Source organism: Varroa jacobsoni, unplaced genomic scaffold, assembly GCF_002532875.2.
Source record: "Varroa jacobsoni isolate VJ856 unplaced genomic scaffold, vjacob_1.0 scaffold_1278, whole genome shotgun sequence".
Classification (NCBI taxonomy): Eukaryota; Metazoa; Arthropoda; class Arachnida; order Mesostigmata; family Varroidae; genus Varroa; species Varroa jacobsoni.
In genome coordinates, this window is record NW_019214180.1 from 218,192 (window position 1) to 233,700 (window position 15,509).

At 40.2% G+C, this 15,509-nt stretch overlaps 2 protein-coding genes across 4 annotated transcripts in view; one reads left to right on the forward strand and one right to left on the reverse strand.

Moving 5' to 3' along the window:
- Window positions 1-12,658, forward strand: part of LOC111268356 (uncharacterized) — a 13,633-nt gene extending 975 nt beyond the window's left edge. Inside the window, exons 2-4 of one of the 2 annotated variants that reach the window (XM_022847314.2) lie at window positions 9,279-9,964; window positions 10,337-10,730; window positions 11,180-12,658. In XM_022847314.2, the coding sequence (XP_022703049.1) occupies window positions 9,469-9,964; window positions 10,337-10,730; window positions 11,180-11,552 (1,263 nt within the window). In that variant the 5' untranslated portion in view covers window positions 9,279-9,468 and the 3' untranslated portion in view covers window positions 11,553-12,658. Of the gene's footprint in view, window positions 1-9,207; window positions 9,965-10,336; window positions 10,731-11,179 lie in introns of those variants that run through there. The other variant, XM_022847316.2, reaches the window with a different exon arrangement.
- Window positions 12,659-13,019: 361 nt separating this feature from the next.
- Window positions 13,020-15,461, reverse strand: LOC111268342 (uncharacterized). Of its 2 annotated transcripts, XM_086971674.1 has the most exons (3): window positions 15,071-15,451; window positions 13,942-14,075; window positions 13,020-13,643 (listed from the first exon to the last, which is right to left on the reverse strand). In XM_086971674.1, the coding sequence occupies exons 2-3, from the start codon at window positions 14,066-14,068 to the stop codon at window positions 13,201-13,203; spliced, it is 570 nt and encodes a 189-aa protein (XP_086827800.1). In that variant the 5' UTR covers window positions 14,069-14,075; window positions 15,071-15,451; the 3' UTR covers window positions 13,020-13,200. The 2 variants fall into 2 exon arrangements, with proteins under 2 accessions (XP_086827800.1, XP_022703023.1); XM_022847288.2 differs by having other exon boundaries at window positions 13,139-14,075; window positions 15,071-15,461.
- Window positions 15,462-15,509: the final 48 nt, after the last annotated feature.

The following is a 15,509-nucleotide window of genomic DNA, read 5'->3' on the forward strand; positions in this document are numbered from 1 at the left end:
ATATACATTTTTAATTTTTTTGACGACTTTTAGGTTCTATTTGCAGCTGCGGTCTGAAATTCTGTTGCCCTCATATCCGATGTGGCTATCGCAACGTTTCAGCCAAATGAGCACTTCGTTCAAACAGAACAAGACTCGGAACAGATGTTATGCAAGTACCTTTGCGTGATTCCAGCTGCTATTGGGCGTGTGCACGAGCTCAATTAGTAACTTAGTTGGTTACAGCGGTTTAATTTACCTGATCTCACTAGTCTATTCCATTTACTCTTTTTTTTTTTCGTTTTATTTTGGTTGCTTGTCGCGCCAACCTTTATATATATGGACTTCCCATTCCATCACAACTGTTTGTGCTAGGCGTCGTCCTATTATCCTCATTTTCAGCTCCCTCTCTGGCAGAACTCAGGTGTATTAGAAGGCCAACGGAATGCCCCAAGGGATCAAACAGTGGGCAGTAGTCGATCCTGAGCGCTCACCAGAACATCATTTATTCTAGCCTAAAAATGGGACACCGTATGGGTACGAAAGATCGTCTATCAACGTCTTTGACATTTAAGGCTGAAGTGGTGCGCATTTGCGTTTTTCAGTATTACTGGTTTCAATCTACACTCTCATTTATAATATCGGAAGTGCAGAAAGTTCAGGAAACGATAATCGTACATTAACTGCAACGAATTTTGCGTTAAATGGGCAATTAAAGAATGGTAGTTGGTAACTGCTATAATAATCATAGTATACCATTCACACAGGTTTGTACTGACCCTACAAACACCAGTAAATGTAAATTTTAAAATTCGGAACATTTTTTTGAGAGACGTTTTTTTCTGTAGAGTGCTTAAAGTGATGTTACAAAGTAAAACGATTGCACCTTTTTATCAACAGTTCACCTTGGCTCAACCTTAATTACAGAGCACAATTGTTAGCGGCTTCTACAGGTTATACTGTTTATTGCATTTCATTGTTGTTATCGGGGCTACGTAGTAAAAGCTTATACTGTCTCATAATTTTGACCTTAGCAGAGATTCTAATTAATTTTATGGGTACCATTGATTTCGTCGCACTGGTGCGTTTAGCTCACCACGTCTTTTCCTTGAACAGAAGGTCTCAAGTACATATTAAAAAGATAGATGAGCTTCGTTTAGGCGCCTTCTGGCTCATTGCCTGCCGCGCCACCCTTTACATTTACAATATATACCCTCCTAACTTCGTAGCGAATTTTTTGAGCAGCATGGATAGCGTAACCAGCCTACCCAGAGCACAGGGGGCCTTGGGCGACAGCGAAGGCTGGGAAGCTACGACCCGGGTAAAAAAGCAAGGATGGGCACATGACAACCACTCTATCTAGCCGATAATTAAATTTCAATTAAACGAACAGTGAACGGCCATTCGAACACTGTTCAACGATCACAATGGGGATGGAGGACGCGGATGCTGGTGAAGGTAACAGTAATCTCTCGCAATCAGGACTCGGAAGGTAAAGAATCATCAGAGTAGAAGTAGAGACGTCTACGCTAAGAATGAACAAAATACAGACGCCGCTTCCATCTACAGGAAACAAAATCGGGAGAAGAGTTAGCAAGCAAAAAAGCCAGTAAGTGAAGGATAAAAAGGTGGAACAAGGAAAACTTTGCGCAAAACTTGGACAAGATGAGGAAGACACTCGAGAAAAACGAATTCGGCTGCAGCGAAGGCAAACACAGAAACACAGTGCACCGATCATTGGCGTAGGACGTACAGACGTGCATGTCAAATTGAGACGATGAAAGAGGTGACATCATAATGGAAGAATGATAATGAAAGCAAAAAAAAAAACAAAAAAAACAACAACCCATTTCACAAGTCACAACATAGGTGAGAACCGGGAGCAGAACGTTTGGTAATCAAAAGGCTTCGTGTGCATCGACCATCTGATGGCTAACTCGTTAGCCATTTAGAACACTGGCACAAGACACAGCGAGGACTATGACAAAACATTGTAGTATGGTAAATCGTCTTACTTCAATAACTCAAAAACAACAGTCAAACCCTTCCTTGTCTTGCTACCGCTTTCCAAAGCGTTCAGAACCAAAACAGACTCGAGTAGAGCAGAATCGAAAAAAGGTAAACCCAACACATAACGGTAGATGCGACATGAAGGCAGTAATTCGTAACTACGTGAAGCAAAACATGCAAAAAACATACGAAAAAATATGTTTCCTTCTGATTTCTGATGATAGAAAATTTTAAATATTACGAATCTAATCATGAAATGTGTCAACCAAATCATCCTTTATTGTCCATTATTTATTGCTTTCAGTCTACACAGACGTAGCTAAAAGCAAATGGCTGGTCAACCTTAGAGGTCGTCAATAGGTTAACATTATACGGCTTTTGCAATGTTGCAAAGCGGCCAAACGATTCCTCAAAAACAAGGTTTGTTAGCTGCTGGTTGAAACTGCACAACTCAATATATTCCTAGCCTCCCTATTTGTTAGAAGGAGAAGATTAAGTTCGTTCCGTAATCTGACGCGGTATCTATAGACCAACTGAAAGGTCAGCTGAGTCACTACGTCAATGGGTGAGAAGCATTATGTCACCGAAATGTGATCGTTATCTAGCCTGCAAAAATCTGCCAGTCCATCATGGAAAAGGATGTACCTACAAAAGGTATGGCCATGTAGAAATAAGGTCTTTCCTTGCAACGAAAAGGGTAGAGTGCTAGTTCGTCCGTTGAACTCGCTCCTATTGAGTTTGAGATAATCTGCGTCGAAAAGAGTGGCCTTACCACAACATGTGTTAGCCTAACTACAAAGCAGTATCGCTAGAACCCTTCTATAGAATTGACAATAGGACAAAACTCATCGCCTTAGTTCGTAAGAATATATCGGGCAACCACGAAATGAAAAGTGGTTCCAACTTTGACACCTAAGGTATGTAAAAGGCTTATGAAATTAGGAAGCCTGCTCTCCCATTCATTTACCCTTGACATAACAACCATAGAAAAGGACAGCCAGCTTGACATAAACATTTATTATTAAAAAACATGATGATTTTTTTTGTTAAACGTGTGCCGAAGGGGGCGCTACTGTGTCGAACTTTTTAGCCTCCTCCTCATGCCGATATGCCTTCGCTTCGTGTTTCCAAGCCTAAGCCTCGTAGTTCTTCATCTTCGTTAGGTTTTTAGTTTGTTCAGCCGCAAATTGCGTAGCTCTTTGTACGCTTTTTTTTAGTCTCATCATGATTGACTGGTGTCGACGACGGAATCGGTCGACCCGTAAAGCATATCTTGATGCTTGCTTTGTATGCGCGACGGCTTCTATAATATGCCTCAGAGGCATGTTGCGCAAAATTCTCGCGCGAGGTGCATGTAGGCAAATTGCCAATCGTATATCTTCTGGGCCTCGTTCAATTTACGTCTTCCGCTAACGCTTTTCTCTTCGACGTAGCTGCTCGCAGTGTTCTTGCTATGCTGCAACGATTGCTGTTCCATGCATTGCATAATCAGGGTTATTTCGTTGCACTTTGTTGGGTATCCATTGTACGGATTGCGCAGTTTCTCTCAATAATGAGGAAACAAGCGCATTCAATTGATGGTTCGCAGCATGAACTTTGAACCGCACTTGAATCTCATGACCGGTACGTAAAAACAAACGCTCCATTAGGCCCAAGGTAGGTTATTCAACAAAAAAAAAACGCTAAGAAGAGTGGTCGCGCTAAAATAAAATGTTGAATACGTGAGAAACAATGGTAAGTACCTATCTTTAAATGTCCTATCGATACTTGTGTAACGAGGTGTCATTACTATTGTCTTTATATACTCATAAATATAGGGAATAACCTAGCAACGCTAATACAATCGCTTTACAATATGTGATCTCATTATGGAAACTTATTCAGCCTACCTTCTGGAATGGCTGCCCCATAAAATCGGGTGCTTCCACCTTGATTAAGAAAGAACGATCGTAAAACTACCCAGCCATTCCGGCACTACAAGGGAAGCTTCTCGTTGGCCTCGAGTTGACAGAACTAATTTAACTGCGTTAACCCACGTAAATCAAGTAAGCCAAAATATCTCCAAACTGTTCAAAGACATACGTCCTTAGTGGCTAGATGATGTGCTGCATAAACTTTAGTTTCACATTTACCTTTTTACTTAAAGTTATTCCTATTTGTTGTCCTTTCCATTTAGAAGGGACTGGTGAATTTATAGAACGTATTTTTCTCGTATAGACGAAGATAAGTCAGTTGGGCCTCGCTGCGAAAGTTATCAAAAAAAAAACCAAAGTTCTAGTTCAGGCGCACAGAAACGAAGAAATAAAATTCGCCAAACGACGCATCACGCGAACCGCCGAAAGACAATAAGCCATCACCCAGCTATCGCTCATACAATCATCGAATGAAATACTTCCGAACTATGTACTGAAAATTAGTTCGACTGCGTCATGTGTACGTTTTCGTTATACAACACCGTTATTTATGAACCGTACACACTCCGAAGAAGTTTCGACGAAAAGTTGTTTTTTATAGGCTCAGTCCTGAATACCAGTTTATAAGTACTTCTACTCCAGACAGATTGTTACTCCTGATCTTCTCGATCTAAATCTATAGAATGGTCTAAACATGTTGCAGTTACTTTCCAACTAGTAGGAGGCAGGTTGCAAGAGACAAGACGAGTAGTGTACAGTGCAGGTTTAGTGTCCCGTGATTTTATAGCACAGGCGAAAATTAGCGCCATTATGGCTAAACAAAAGCAACAGCCGAAGATGTATCCGCCCGCGAAAACCCCTTCGATGAATATTGAAAAGAAAAGAAAACGATTCAGGGTAATAAACGAATTCTACTTGGCAGAGGTTCGACTAAACTGGGCAGAGGTCGAGGTGCACGTAGAAATGGCAGCGTGATGAACAAGTAGAAATGCAATAATCTGCCTAAGATAGATGACATCTTAGCGAGCTGCAGACGCGTGCCAATGAGGAAGATCGGCACGCATCGAAAGTAAGACACCACGAAGGCAGAGCAGATTAAAGCGATGGCTGACACTGGCGTTACGAGAAACTCGTTAGTCCGAAAATGTCGTCACTTACTGTGTAAAATAGTTGCTCTAAAGCAAAGATTAACGAATGTAACACGACCCGTGACCGACTAATCACAGTAAACATGACAATGGCGGCGCAAAAAAGGCATAATAACTGTCACAAACAGCACAGCTGAGAGTTTATGTGGTACTAGAGTTCAGTAATCGCTTACGCATCTCGTAACTGCATTTCATCGTGAGATGCCTGGGCAATTCATGTCTAAGGAAAAGACAGCGTTACACACATGAACCGTACGCCCATGTACATGTGCATAATAACTTGTTTTACTTTGTGTCGGCAACAATATATAGATACATAAATAACAATAAAAGTTGGAAATCAGATCAAATTCAGGTTACCTACTAACGCCTTAATGGGCGCCGATAGAGTATACGGGTTGTATAAGTCTCGAACGTTGGATCATGCTTTTACATGTAAATAATAGTATGTTATGCTTCTGCACAGAAGATGCCCGCGAAGGCCGTTAAAATGTAAATGCACTTGAATTCTTTGAACTTTGTTCTACAAAGCGCTTAACATTGCCAGAGTGCTATAACATTCGACTTTAGCATAACGATTTATTATGTGAAGTCTTTAGGAACATAACCTCAGTTTCTTCAGCAAACAATACGGAAGAAAGTAGAACGACATTTGAAATGCGTCCTTAAATAAACTATAATGTAATTATTTTCTAAAACGAATTAATCATATCCAAGATGAATATGTTCATCTCTAAATGATCTTGTGAACTCTTGTGATCTCTAAATGGTTTTGTGAACTTTTAAACCAGTCGAACCCGCACTGTTGCCCTGGCACACCGGGAGCCAACTGTTACAAACAGCACTTAAATACAGAACATAGGGAGAGAGAAGGGCCTCAAACTACCTCAGGTGTAACACACCAACTTCGCTTGATGATAGGGTTCCAATCTGTTTGTGTTTATTGTATCAATCCAATATATTCATTCCTGTTGTTATAAATACTAGCAGAGGCTTAGTGCTCTTAATTAATTTTTTTTTCTCAGAGTCATAGCAGGCTAAAGTACATTGATTAAACCTGCAACGATTGACTGAGGGCAATTTTCACGATACTTTAAGCATCATACACATAATTATCTATCGATAGTCACAGTCAATTAGAATGAGATTCTAACGAATTGCTTGCCGTGTAGTCGGGCGCAAACGTTTCGACGCCGTTAAACTTCCTTTAAGTTACCGTCTAACTGTCAGCATATAAGGTGGCATGAAACCCGGGTATTTATTTTAGTACTCTTTCCTGCGGACCACGAAACGGGTAAAATTCTGCCTTGAGTAGGCGGAGTATCATCAGATGAAAATGCTATCGACATACGGCCGAAACCTTACATTATCGTCAAGGGAACCAAGAAGAAGGGAGACAATATTCGCCAGACAATAAAGTCTAGCAGCAAGCCCCAGCGCAATGTCTCCATATACCTTATAGAAAAATGTAACTAGTACAGTATGCAGTATTAAGCTTTAAAATGGGAATTGGTCGACTTCCTAAGCAACAGCAACCTATGCAACGGAAACGACGATCGAAGAAGGCGCGAAGCCTCTTTGCCATTCCGTGATAAGACAACACCGAAGGCGGCAACATTTATTCAAAACACGACGCTCAGTGTCAAAAGGCGAGCAGCTGGGAGGTCGGAAAAAGGTCGCATGGCACAAATTTGCCGCAGCAACTGTTGAAAACATGGCTGGTGACAGAACTTAAATGACATTTGAAAGTAGGTTAATAGCCCACGAACATTTGCTATACGCGTTATAAACTGTACGAAGTAAAAATGTCATTAGGCGATGTTCTTATCTCCGCCGAAGTATCTACACGCATGCACACGTTCACATATCAGCCATAAGACTCCTCCGTAGACGGCACGGCATGCATTTTGTATTTTTATATGGATGTTATAACGTATAATATCAATTGCTCGGACTTCGAACAGAGACCACCAGGTACTGACGACAGTTTTTGTATGGTGTTGGTGATCCATATGCTTCTGTACATATAGAGCAGACAAGTCACATCGAAGCCTTACGCGAATCTGCCGAAATCAGAATCAAGTGCGAAAAACGCAGACAACTTTTGCAACCAAGAGAGACCAATACATATAGGTACAAGCACAAGTGTGAGCTAAAAATGCATGCAGTTATAGCGTATATGCAGTTAACACAACGGCCCTGTACGAAATTTTTGCTTCTGTTGTAGTTATCAATATTTTGTTATATATTTTCAATACGTAGTGCGTAGGTTCGGCTCTATGATAAAAAAACAAATAATTTATTTTTCTATTAAACCTCCCATCGAGTTCGATTATACTGACAATATGATTTCGATGAACGCAGCAGATTAAAAATCAAGCTAAATAGATGATCGAAGCGACGCCCTGAAGGCAATACTGCCAATTTGGTTTTGTAACGTTGCTACTCAATTAAAAAATTACCCCATTGTAAGATCTCGATATCGATGAGAGATCATACATTCTCAATGGGAAGATCGAAATGTACATCAGCTATCTACGTTGCTATCTATCAGCTTTGGGTAACAAAATAAAACTGCACCTGGCGCAACATTGTTTACTTTTCTATTCATCTAAAACCGTTTAAGAAACAAATCATCTGACGACCGCATCGCTTTGACCCTTCAAATAAATGATTGATGATGGCTAAAAAAACTTTTAACCTCGCACAAGCATTTTCCCGTCTGTAAAGAAAAGCGCAGTGCGATTTTTGCAGGCACCGGGTTCTCCATGTGGACTCCACATTTAAGCCCCAATGGTAAGGACTAGCAATTCGATAAAGCCTTTGAACTAAAGGGGTAGTGTCAAATAAAGTAGTGTATTAAAATATTTTGGAGCATGAAACATCTCTAGTTTGCTAGCCGATCTTATAGGTTGGTATAAGACAAGCGTTTCTCAGGTACTCAATAGAAGCTACTGGAGCCTGAAGGAGACGATAAAGAAACTTCCCGAAGGATTGGTTAGCTCCACAGAGCCGACATTAGTAACTTGCCTTATTCACACTAACGAAAATGATAATATAATAGTCTTATCATTATGGAGACCGTCAGGCGAGTGCCTCTCGAAATTGTGCGAATCTTCGCAAAAAGTCCAACACCACTTGTATTGAAGTATCTCTTCGAAATGGTATCATGGTAGGATTCGATTCAAGTTCTTCATAGTTTTTTTTTTTAGGAATATTCATATGACCATGAATTTTGCCTAGGCCTATATTTATTCATGATGATTGAGTTTACGTACAAAGGGCTTGGAAGAAAAGAAAATTTGTCCTGCAAATAAAACAATGTTTAATATAATTTTTCACCAAAGATATTTTGAATCCTTACAAAAACCTTAAGGTACTATATAAAAAGTTGAGAAATAAATAAGTGTTGTATCTTAGGACATCTCGTATTTGCAGTTAAGTTAGCTCACAGCAATAAACTAAATACGAGTTCGTGTAATGAATTATACGTCGACATATTTACAGATACTTCAGTTTATTTCAACGCCTTTACATGTGTAAATTTAAAATACAGTGCGCATCTTTGTTGCATAATAAACGTTTCGTACATGGCTAAATGCGGAGCTCAAATGCATGATAAAGGAACTATCAAGTTGGTTGAAAGGTAATCTCGTTTTTGGCACACTTAAGTCAGTGCTAGGATTTCAAAGAAACTAATCTTTCCTATTTAGTTACTTTTTTCTTTTTATGGGCCTCCACCACTGTTCGAATATGAGACGGATTTCTCTGTTTACGAACGATATATCTGCTGCTTTCTTTCGGTAACACACGTTGATTTCATGGGCTCAAGTTAAAAACCCCTGAGTTTTTCGAGCAGAGATTTACCCAGCTAAATTACCCCAATGGAACGGCGGTGAACTGTAGAAATACTCTTTGGTGTATCTACTTAAAAAACTGTACTTAATTTAATTTTCGTTATTGGGATGTCTTTTCTCTATAGTTTTGTATGTTGGTGTCTCGTTTGCATATTCTGTAAGTTAACAACAAATCAGGCAACTGAGTATTAGTTAAAATAGAAAGTTAGTTATTACCATCTTACGTATCTGCGCCATATATAATACTCCACTTAAGTTACTAGCAGGTAAAATTTGCAATTACGTTGGATACTTGCAACATATTAACAACATAATATACATAAACTAAAGTAAATATAACAACTACAAAAGCTCCTGTTCTGTTCTCCAAGGGAAACATCCCATTTGTTCTTTGCCAGCATTAAAAGCCCGCGAGAACGATTACTTCGTAAGCTGTGTTCGCGCCATTTCTCTGCGAGACACTTGCATGGCCTTGTCCTAGAGCAAGTGCGCCGTGTTGTGCTTCTGCAGCAAAGAACAATTCCTGTCGAAGCCATGTTTTGATGAAACCGTCTGTTGGCTATGCTTTGTCGCGCATTGATCGCTAGCGTTCGCTTGGCTTCGTCTGTTCTTCAGCCGAAAGCCCCATTACACATTGTCAGTTTGTCAGGTTTCCTCGTTCAGGCTTCCTATAAAATAAGTATGCCTCCCAAAAAGGTCAAGGCTAGCTCGGCTGTCGGATCCTCAACAGCAGATCAGGTTGACAAAGTAGGAGTTGATCAAAGAACCAGAGGCAAAAGAGTAGCGCAGAAACAAAGCTACAAAGAAAGTGACAATAAAAACGAGTCGAACTCCAACGAGAAACCAGCTCCAAAAACTTCCAAACGAAAGAAGAAATCTGACAGCTCATCTGAAGACGTGGAACAGCCGAAACCTAAACGAAGCTTTAAAAAAAGCTCTCCTTCTACCGATGGATCGAAGCAAAAGTTGACTACAAACAAGCAGGTCGTAAAAACTAAGGATTTAAATAATGCAGGAGATGACGAAAGCAATGCTGCTGTTAACTACGATAAAAAAGGTAACAAAAATTACACCGGAAGCAGCTATTGAGTTTGATGGAATTCCGATTATACTATTGTCGTTGAATCCAGCTACACTGTAATATGCAGCGGAGGATATTAAACCTATTAAGCGTAGTGAATCATTCCAAAGCCTGAGAACGTATTATAATGATATCTGAGCTTAATAAAAAACATCTTTGTGAGGTAAATGAAGATGTATATATCTTAAAACGCTGCCAAGTATAAGTTATGTGCTTAGATAAAGTATCACCCTCCGCTATCCTTTACTACTATCGACCTGACCAAATAATAACTGTAACAAATCAACATATCAAAAGTTTTTCTTTGATCTTTTTTCAACCAACCCTACAAACGCGTTTACGCTTCAGGCTCGCTCAAAATCGTCTCGTGGAATATCAATGGAGTTCGCGCGTGGCTACCAAAAGGAGGGCTTGAGTATCTTAATCGAGAAGCTCCCGACGTATTCTGCATTCAGGAGACAAAGTGTTCAGACAATAAGCTTCCCAAGGAACTAGAATCGATACGAGGATATAAAAGCTATTTCCTGGCCGGAGACAAGGAAGGCTACTCTGGTGTGGGCATCCTGTCCAAAATAGAGCCCCTTAAAGTTTCCTACGGCATTGGCGTGAACGAACACGACGCTGAAGGTCGGGTGATCACGATGGAGTTTGAAGATTTCTTCTTGATTAATGCTTACGTCCCCAATGCTGGTCGGGGCCTTGTTAGGTTGGACTACAGAATGAAATGGGACAAAGATTTCAGGTTTGTATCTATGGTTGGGTACCGTGAACGCACCCGATTGCGGCGAAAGCAAATGCATAATTTAAGTATGTTTGATAGCCATTGTGCTGACACAGCATTACTTTCATAAATTGCTTGATTTCATAAATGCGTGATTTCTCAAGGAATGCGAAATAAAACATTCTCTGAACGTATTTAATCTTTATCTAGTAAATCTATCATAGGGCCCTAAAATATTTCGTAAATATTAGCCAACTTCTTTTCTGTAAAGTTCTTTAATATTTGTAATACCTTTAAATATATTTTCCAAGAAACTTGCGCAGGACAAAAGACCTTCCCGGTACCCGCTCTTGTTTTATATATCGCAACACACATTTTTAAACTCGAAAGTTTTGTTTGGTGTAGGCGTTTAGCTTTTATGAGAACAAAATGCTTCATTGACGCTATTCACTCGTTCGACTATTTTCCAGAATGTATCTTTGCAACCTGAAAAAGAAAAAGCATGTCATCCTGACAGGCGATTTGAACGTGGCTCATCAGGAGATCGATCTGGCCAATCCCAAAACCAACAAACGTAATGCTGGATTCACCCAGGAAGAACGTGATGGGTTGACAGCTCTGCTCGAGCAGGGTTTTGTCGATACGTTCCGCAAACTCTACCCAAACCGTACAAAAGCATACACATTCTGGTCGTACATGATGAACGCTCGCGCGAAAAATATTGGCTGGCGTCTTGATTACTTTATTGTGTCGGAACAATTCGTGAGCAAAGTCATTGATAATGAGATTAGGGATAAAGTAATGGGAAGTGATCACTGTCCTATTGTTCTACATATTAAGTAATATCAGAAAATTTTACCCACAAGCATGCACAACCGCGAGTTGGGCATCACCTTTGATCATAGCGCAGCCACTATTTAAAAGAACCAGGAAATTCGTAAAATCCTAGCTGTATATTGCCTCCATAAATTACTACAGGCACTAATTGCGTAACTTCACTAGTACGCAAAAGACGCACTAATATATGAAAATAACTGTACATAGGAAATATCTGTGGGTTACGAGTGTTCCAATATGTACTTATGAACTCTTGTAAGAATCAGATCTTAAACAATAATAACAATATGTGTAATAACAATAAAGTGTTATTAATTTTGAACATAAATGATTTCTTTATGTTTATGTTGGCCGCCTATAGCCTGCCTTTAAGTTTTGTCGTACAAAGAGAAGACTGCGGAGGTAAACAGCGACAAACCGCAAAAAGCAAAAAAGCTGTCATTGAGATAGCTTCTTTAATTAACTGAAGGTTATTTCATGGCTCGCCTCTTGCATTGCTAAGAACATGACTAAACCCATATGAACCAATAAAATATGCGAAAACATCGAGTATTGAAAAATCTAAAGCGTCATTACGGCTTAAATGATCCTCCATTTTTAGCATCTCCAATTTTAGGTATAAAGATGTTAAAATATAAGCTTGCCTCATTCTCTATTTCCAGTTTCTTTTCCTTTATCCGAACCGGCCTTTATTCAAGTAAGACTGGGAATCGATTCGACCAATTAGAAGATCCGTAGAGTTAGAGCAACTCTTGTAACCTCTCTAACATAAAAATAACTAAATCACTTAAAATCAATTTCGGCAAACTTCAGGAGATCCTGTTCTTGAAGTGGACAAATTAAAATAAATTCTCTGAATGATCTGCGCATTTGCAGTTGCTCACTCGACACGGGTGCTAATTTTATACACGTCCTCGTTTTCCTGTAAAGTTTGACGCTGTTTTTCAGGATATGTACCTCCATAATAGCCAATCCAACAAATTTCTATTATTTTGTCGACAGAACGTGTTACAAGAGGCGAGCTGCTAAAATTTTGAGGATTTTTTTGTACCTAAAATGTGTTACGATTTTATGTCTGATAGAAGTATTCAATAAAAAAAAAATGAATACGACCTTACGAAGTACTTTTTGCGCGGCCTTTCTCAATAAATACCCGCATATGGATTCGTGCCGGCATCACGGAAATATATGAACTATGTCTAACTACATATGTCTATTAAAGCAATGCTTCATTATCATACAAGGCTTAGGAGTCGCATCAGTAGAAATGGGCACGTTCGTTGTAACCTACAGTTCCAAGGGATCCTTCTATATGCCTCGAATATTAGAGCAATATGTTTGAGTATATTATGATTAGTAAAGTTCAATATGTTCAGCAGAAAGCTCGTACGCAATACGTGCCATAACTATGCTGCTGTTACGTTTGTGGTATTCATGCACTCTAAGCTTTATAAGTGAGGACACAGCAAAACCTACGCTTCTAAGCAGCACATATACATTTATTTTTCAACGTATTTTCATAGTGAGGATTGCTTAATGGATTTGTTATATATACATGATAACATTTTTTTCGCTTAACCTTATTATTACTATTTCTTGTTTCATTATATTTATCGGTTTTTCCCGCCCCCTATACATGACGCTTACTCGCACATTACACAAGTATCCCTAAAGAGCACAAATGCTCATTAAACGCAGTACTTCCAACTGAACGCCAGCAGTAATGTTCTGTATTGTTGGCTTTGCTTCCGTCGTCTCTCTCTTCGCATTTTTCTTTATTCCATTTTGCCTCCTCGTGTTTCTCTTTATGTCGCCTAGTACCCTCCGCGTCCTCCTCGTCCACCTCCACGACCTCCGAACCCACCTCGACCGCCACCCCCGCGACCTCCGAAACTGCCTCCGCGACCTCCGAAACTGCCTCCGCGACCTCCAGAACCACCACCGCGGCCTCCAAAACCGCCTCCGCGACCTCCGAAACCACCTCCTCGACCTCCTCGGCCACCCCTATCAAAGCCACCTCTTCCACCGCCCCCGCGGCCTCCACCACGGCCTCCTCGGCCACTGCCGCCACGCTGTTGCGGTGCGCCTGGAAGGAATCTTTCGAGAGGCAGTAACTTGGCTGGATCGATGTAAAAGTTCTCTTTATCTTTGAACGAATTAGCTTTTACGTCGTCGTTTAGCTTGACCGACACCCAGTAATCTTTGACATTACCAAGAATCTCATCGATAATACCGATCTTCTCTTTGTTCTCGAGATAGACAGGCGCATTAAAGTATGGGACTTTGTCTCCCATCGTCACTTTGACAACGATATCTTTCTGAGCTGTGTTCTGGAAAAAGCCAAGTGGCACAACCTCCTCTGGTGGGCCCATGTCCTGTTGGAAACTTGGCCTACCTCCGAAACCACCACGGCCACCGCCTCGTCCGCCACCGCCACCACGGCCACCAAATCCTCCACCGCGGCCCCCAAATCCTCCATTGCCTCCACTTCCACGACCACCTCTACCTCCGCGGAATGACATCACTCTTCTGAAACACAACAAGTGCGACATATAAAGCGTTTACTTGTTGTTAATAATTTCAGTGAAAAAGACCTTGGGAAACAGATGTAAAAAAGGTCATATGTCTTCTTTAAAAATACATATACAGGCTGCTTATTTGATCGAGTGCATGGTAACGTAATCGATTGGGTTTACAGTCGCTAAAGATTATGAATTTCTTTCGCCCTCATATACGATTATAAGTATGTATTTACTTGTATTTAGTACAGCAGGTCTTATTAACGAAATATTGTTCGGGTGGTGAAAATCATGTTTGTGCTGTGAACGACGATAGTACCTTAAGGAGTTATTAAAATAATGCATTCAAGCACGGTGGTACCTTTTAAAATCAAAACCCACGATTAATTCTTGGAACTTTTTTTAACTACTATTTGGATATATAACTTATAATGGTCAATCATACAAAGTCATCGACTACTGTCACAGTAAACAAATGAAGATTACAGTAATCTCAAGCTAGGATAAGGTCTTTTAATGAGAAAGACGCGCAAGTTGTTTGCAGTATGCCGTTGCATATATTCGACCACGGAGGTTACTAGTGGATCGAATGTATAAAAAAAACAGCTGCATTTAAGTAGCCCTTAATGCAATAACAAGTACCTTATGACTATTAAACATTTTCACAACGATTTTAATTAAAGCGTTGCTAAAAATTAGAAGCATCGAAGCATCGCAAAAGCGATATATGTATCTCATCAGTTCCAACCTTAACTTGTTTTCAATGACTTAGCCTACATTCCCAAACATACTATCACTATGCCCAATTTTTCATACTATTGGTATAAAAAAAAATTATAAACATCAACTATATACCAGCGCATATAACCGGCGCGTGCCACGCGGATACAAAGTATATTTTTATTCAGCAAGGAACTGCATTTAGTGAACACTATGACAGCTTTATAGGAACATATCTAAATTTAGCCCGAAGTAATTTGTCTCAAATAGCAGTGTATTGCTTACCTTATGTAAGAACAGCCTGCGCTCAAAGAAGACTACTTGTCTACACAAAATAGAGCGGCCTCGTGAGCGTCGACCGCAATTCACCACGTGTTTAGTTGTAAGTCCAGCCGGAGTACCAAAAACATCAGCTACACAATTCACAAACACACACGCTATTTCGAAACGACAATGTTCGCTGACTTGATGGTAACCCACAGTGAATGTAAACAGAGAAAACACCTGTTGTTTATTTTCGTCCCTTTCGCTTGCCAGACCACTCTCACCATCTCCGCGAATACTCCTAGCTACTAGATCTCTAAGAAAAGCGAAATTTGAGCATCAGTAAAAAAGCTGCATGCAAGTATTTCTTCTCTTGCTCGGACCTGCAAAACGCGCCTGCATTAACAGCTGACTAGTGCAGCCTCGGAACACCGTTTCGTAGCAGACGCGCATACTTGAT

Excerpts from the sequence above, each read along its gene's own strand:
- LOC111268342 (XM_022847288.2), bottom strand. The coding sequence starts at position 14,068 with ATGTCATTCCGCGGAGGTAGAGGTGGTCGTGGAAGTGGAGGCAATGGA.